Source organism: Azolla caroliniana, unplaced genomic scaffold (assembly GCF_043228905.1).
Source record: "Azolla caroliniana isolate FFs.n. ecotype wild unplaced genomic scaffold, voAzoCaro1.0.p SCAF_1338, whole genome shotgun sequence".
Lineage (NCBI taxonomy): Eukaryota > Viridiplantae > Streptophyta > Polypodiopsida > Salviniales > Salviniaceae > Azolla > Azolla caroliniana.
Window position 1 is genome coordinate 1 of NW_028231773.1, and position 5,770 is coordinate 5,770.

The following is a 5,770-nucleotide window of genomic DNA, read 5'->3' on the forward strand; positions in this document are numbered from 1 at the left end:
AATACTTTTAACTTTTAAGTTTTCCATTTATTATATAAAAATATTATTTAGTGTAAGCCTCCTTTTTAATGTCAAGTTAAATATCCCATATTTAATGTGAAAGTCTCTTTGTTATATGATATATATATATATTAGAAAGTAAAAAGTAGGAGCTCTTTTTTTTCTTTTTTTTTAACGAATATTGTTTCATGTATTCTTATGCGTATTCGTATGTATTCGTATGGTAACCTCCACGAATGCGAATATGACTAACAGCTATTGTAATTTGTAATTAGTGCTTTTTACACACATTTATTAATATAATTGTGTGTTTTCACCAAGAGAGAGAGAGAGGGGTATTCTAGGAATTTTAAAAACCGAGAGACTCTTTCAGAGAAGATGCTCTCTGTTTGATATATACGCCGTGGCTATGGCGGTGGCCATGGCCATCATCTTCTTCTTCTTCTTCGATGAATGTATCCTCCATGGCGGCCTGCACTGGTCACGCGATGCTTCCACCTCCTTCTCCTCTCTCATTCTCTTTGCGAGATCAGAACCTCCCTCTCCTCTCACGGGTCCCTTCTGCTCAACCCCCCAACCTCCAGAAGAGTAGATGGTCTCTACTTGCTGTGAATTGCGCCGCCAAGCGTAGCCCTAAACGACTAAAATACCACTTCTCCGATACACGTAAGGTAGGTTTTATGCACAATTCGATATCTGTTTTCTCTTTTCTATTTCTGTTGAATCAAATTTCGCAGAAATGTAACTGCTACAGAAGTTGTAGCATTGCTGGACAAGGTATGTAGCGAAAGCACTTCTTCCCGCAGTCTGTCAAAATAACTATTATTTTCAGACCTTCATATGTTTAATATGAACTGGTCCTTAACGGATATAAATTCCAGAAAAATCAAGAAGTTTTAATCTATATAAGCTTCAGAAAACATCTAAATTTTTATGCAATGTAAATTCCATGGAAACCTAAAATTTTCAATGCATATAAACCTCATTACTTTAATCCATATAAATCACACAAAATCTAGTTTTTTATGTAGAGAGTCGAGACTGTTGGGATAAGGCAGAGATTTGGAAAATAGTTTTTTATAGTTTTAGCCTGTAAATAGTACATTCTAAGCTCAGTTCTCATTAGCTCTGGGTTGAATTCTGGTTGATTGAGTTATTTTTTGCTATGGCCTGACAAACTAACTTGACATATAGTCATTGCAAATATTTGCAAACTTTTTGAAAACTAGGAATTTTGAGTAGCTATTGTAGCTACTGTGATTGCAAAGAGTGGCAACTCCTTCGGAAACTAGGAAATTTAAGAAGGTATTGTGATTGCAAAGAGAGGTGACTCGTTCACAAAGTAGGAATTTCAGAAATCTATTATGATCACAAAGAATGTAATTTTTTTAAGTGACCGTGTTTGCAAAAAGTATCTCTTTGACAAAGACCAAAATATGTTAATGGCATGTGCTAGTTTTAGTCCCGACTATATGAATTAACACCATAGCTTACAAACTCATAGCTATGCAATGTGTGAAACAACCAAGATTCTTCTTTTAGCACATGCAGCAGATTTGCTAAATGGCCATACATTATTTCTTGTTTGGGGTTGCGGTAATTACATTGCACTCATTTTGCATGCATCCATACTCCTGACAGAGTTGCGGAAATGTATTAACAACTGCCATTGATCTGTTCTTCTCATACATTGCAAAATATTGTTATCCCTGATAATATCCTCCTTGAAGTGGTGCTATAATTATAGAATGCAACTTTGCGTGAAGGCAGTGAGGGTTATAGTTGGATATGGACTTCACTGGGTTCTGATCTATGTTTGGCCCATCCTCTTTTGTTGATTTTATATCAAGTAGGATTCTTAATGTTAAGGACAAGCTCATCAATTTGAAATAGAGGGTGGAAAGAGAATAAGCTTCATGTAGTTATCTATAAAAAGGCTAAATAGTATGTCAAAATGAAAATAAATACTAATCTGGGAAGGGGACTATGATTACAATTGTTTCCTAACATGGTATTTTATAAGTGTTTGTGATAATCTCGTTGTAGAGAAACTAACATTTTCTAGGATTAAATGTTGCATAATGGCAATTGTTGTCTGACATAATTAATTGACAACGTCATGTTGTTTGGAGTTGACCAGGTTGCCGAACCTGTTTATATTTCTGTAGACAGCCTTGGCTCTGACGTCTGGAAACTTGATCAGATAATAGAACTGCTGAAGAATGGAGCTGTTGGAGTCATCCCAACTGACACTGTGTTAGTCTCATTATTCATATTAAAGAGCATCTTTTACAATGAAATGTTTTCCTTGCTTTGCAGTATTTACACACGATAAAGATTTCTGCAAATTAACCGATTCATGTAACATGAAATACTTTAAATTTGCTTAGTATTTCTATACATAGATTTTCTTGTGTTCGTCTTATAGCTGCCAATCTTTTCTGTTATGTGATTTGTATGAAATAAGGCTTTTATACAACTTGAATCTGGTGATTGGCAGGTATGCAATTGTTTGTGATCTCAAGGATGCACGTTCAATCGACCGCATATATAGGTTTTTTCTCATTCCAGCAATAAGCTTTGCCTAAGAATTTATTTTCAAGGAATATATATATATATATTGCACAAGTTAAGAAGGTAGAAGGTGAATGTGAATGATAAAATTCATTACCAATAATGAAGTATGATATGTCATACCATTTTCTCCCTCCATGAAAAGGCAAAATAAGTCTTGCTTGATAATCTATCCTTACGAAATGCATATGATGTGAATTTATCAAATTAATATCTTTGTCATAGATTGAATCTGCTAGGAAAATGCTCATTACAATGAAAACAAACAAATGGGTCATGGCCTAACCACAATAAATTTCCTAGACGTAGTCTTGCTGGACTGCCTGCCTCTGAGATGTGAATCTGGACACTGGTAGTCCGCTTCTCAGAGGAGCTGAAACACTTTATGCAGGCAGATCAATTGGGACGAGTAGGCTTAATTTTTATGGTTGTCTTCTGGAGAAAGAGAACCAGGCATCTAATTATTAGCACATGATTGTGATTAGTGAGCATGTTTGAGATTGTGGAAATTCATCAAATAGAAAATTGGGCTGAACTGTCAAAAGCAAGCTCCTTCCCATGGGTTGTGAACCTGATTTCCGTGGCACATTTGAAATTGCATCTTAGATTGTTATTAACCCAATCACATAGCCATCCAAAATTACTGCTAAGTCCAAGTAAATCTAGGTTTCAGATGATATCTCTATCATACAGTATTATTCTGAAGGGTTCTACTGATATGAGGCTTTTTTGATGCAGGATCAAGAATATGGATCCTAAAAAGGTAGTATCATCTGGTAACCAATCCATTAAGATTTCAGTAGATTTTGCAGCTGGGCATATTTTTTTAACTTTTTGAGATTTGTAATGTTCTTGCCTATCAGCCTTTGAGTATACTATGCCGATCATTCCATGATATTGATACCTATACTACTGGATTTCCACGTGGGAACAATCAAGGTCATACCAATATCTTCCGAGCTGCCCGCCAATGCCTCCCAGGACCAGTATGCAGGCTTTTTGAAACTTGCAATTATTAATTCTGTAAACCAAGGAAAATCTAGCAACTGTTGTAATCTTCAATTTGCAGTATACGTTTATACTTCCTGCTAGTAAGGAGATGCCAAAACAATGTTCAGACTTTGGTGGAAGTGCTCAGAGCTGTGCACCAAGAAAAAGTGTTGGCGTTCGTATGCCAAATGATGTGATATGCCAAGCAATTCTGAAGGAGCTTGATGGGCCTTTGATCTGTACAAGGTAAATAAGTAAAATGTTGTCATGACCTCATCATTTTGCACAGGGAATAAAAAATCTTTTTACTGTACAGTGTACGGAGACCAGCTAATGATAATTGGTTACTAGATCCAGTCCTTATATTGGACACATATGGTGCCTCAGAAGGGAAAGAGGTAATGAAATGCGTGTATTTGTACCATTTTACGTGTATTTCTGTGCCACTGAAGAAACGATTGAAATATAATTTTTTGTGATTTTTTGGTACAGGGTGTAGACTTTGTAGTAGATGGAGGTGTGCGAATTGCAGACCCATCCACTGTGGTGGACATGACAGGAACATCTCCAGTGCTATTGAGGCGTGGCAAGGTGGCCTTTTTAACAATTATACTATACTAGCTGTTTGAAAATGCATGGTATGACCTTCAGCAGGGTTTGTGTGCAAGAAAATGAAAAGCATTAAAATGGTTGCATTAGTATACTAGCTGTTTGTAATGAATCATGAGATAATTTAGCTATCCAAGTTAAGAAAATGGGGATTGGATTTTGTCTTGAGTATCCGAGCAAGAACCCATGCATGATGCTATCACCATTAAGATTGGGGACATATTATTGCAGAAACAAGGTGAAAACAAAGTGACAGTATCTGATAACAGCATGCACCGAGTTGCCAAAATCTTATGAACAAATGATAACAACTTTACAGTTTCTGTCAGAGCTACTTGGTTACTGGTTACCAAGGCAATCACTTCCTTATCAAAAAAATTAAGGACTGACTAATCAGCTCATGCTGTTGCACACAGTCAACTATTCTCAAATAAACGGTATGCAAGAATGCTACTAGCAACCTTACAGAACAATCTTAGGGGAGAGAGAGAGAGAGAGAGAGAGAGAGAGAGAGAGAGAGAGAGGGAAAGAGGGAGAGAGGATATATCAACCTTTAATTAGATAGGCTGTGGCACCAAAATTATTACAATCATAATGTCATATGACCTCTCATCCATAGAAAAAGAAAAGCACATTGAACTGATATCAGAGTCATAACTAGGATGTAATGTAGTATGTAAATTTTTCAGAGAGAAACCCAGAGAGCCAGAGAGAGGTTATGTTAACATATTGAAAGTGGCCAAACTGGTCCTTGCGCTCCAAAAATTCTAGTTGTGATGTCATGTGACATCATATCTATGACAAGAACAACTCAGTGAGCGTAAGCTGAAATTGAAACTATAAGTAGTGTGATAAGAAAATAGAAAACCTACCACAAATACCAAACAAGAAGTTCAGAGATGTTCTGTGATATAAATTACAGCATAGCATCCACGGGAGTAGTCATATTATTTGCCTTTACAAAGTTTTCTGGACTTTGGTTGAATGCGGGATGTAAATCATTTATTGTCTCTGCCTTTCATCTCCATTCAATTAAGTAGATGGATTGTCTTCAGGTTCCACAGAGAACCTAAGGATGCAAACCAGACTACTTGATATTTTCTCAATTTGTCAAAACTGAGAAGTTCAGCTGCCAATCTGAGGTTATCGACCTTGAGAACTCTCTCAGTTCTTTGCCTTTGCACCATTTCAAGAATCAGCAGTTTTTTTTACGTTGTTGAGTTTCTTTGACATGTTTGTGATTTTCTTTCTCTGGTACAATTGTGATTGCTCATGGAGTTAATGCAGTATTGAAATTGTCATGAAGTTAGAAACTGCAATTTATTCTATATTTGCTATTTCAGGGAATCGTTGAAGATTGGATGCTTATGGACCTACCTAGCTCTAAACCACCAGATTTTATGAAGACAAACCCATACATGTAATATAGGTTGTTAATTTCGAACTTTGTACATGATTCATCTGTAAATTTGTACATTAAGATGATCAGCTATGCGAGATCCCTGTGTAAAATGTACACAAAATTTTCTGATTCCAAACATATGGAATAAGTAGCTGTATTTTGTACTTCTTTGACCAACATGTTTCTGAGTATCCA

The 5,770-nt window shown here is 36.2% G+C and overlaps 1 protein-coding gene across 1 annotated transcript; it reads left to right on the forward strand.

Moving 5' to 3' along the window:
- Positions 1-434: 434 nt before the first annotated feature.
- LOC147847218 (uncharacterized) lies at positions 435-5,770 on the forward strand. Its single transcript, XM_087339436.1, has 9 exons — positions 435-671; positions 2,141-2,256; positions 2,501-2,554; positions 3,313-3,337; positions 3,438-3,560; positions 3,644-3,810; positions 3,881-3,962; positions 4,057-4,155; positions 5,517-5,770. Exons 1-9 carry the CDS (start codon positions 450-452, stop codon positions 5,595-5,597), a joined length of 969 nt encoding a protein of 322 aa, XP_087195562.1. The 5' UTR covers positions 435-449; the 3' UTR covers positions 5,598-5,770.

Excerpts from the sequence above, each read along its gene's own strand:
- LOC147847218 (XM_087339436.1), top strand. The coding sequence starts at position 450 with ATGAATGTATCCTCCATGGCGGCCTGCACTGGTCACGCGATGCTTCCA. Across the intron at positions 2,555-3,312 it reads TCAATCGACCGCATATATAG|GATCAAGAATATGGATCCTA; the intron begins GTTTTTTCTCAT and ends TTTTTGATGCAG. Across the intron at positions 4,156-5,516 it reads TGCTATTGAGGCGTGGCAAG|GGAATCGTTGAAGATTGGAT; the intron begins GTGGCCTTTTTA and ends TTGCTATTTCAG.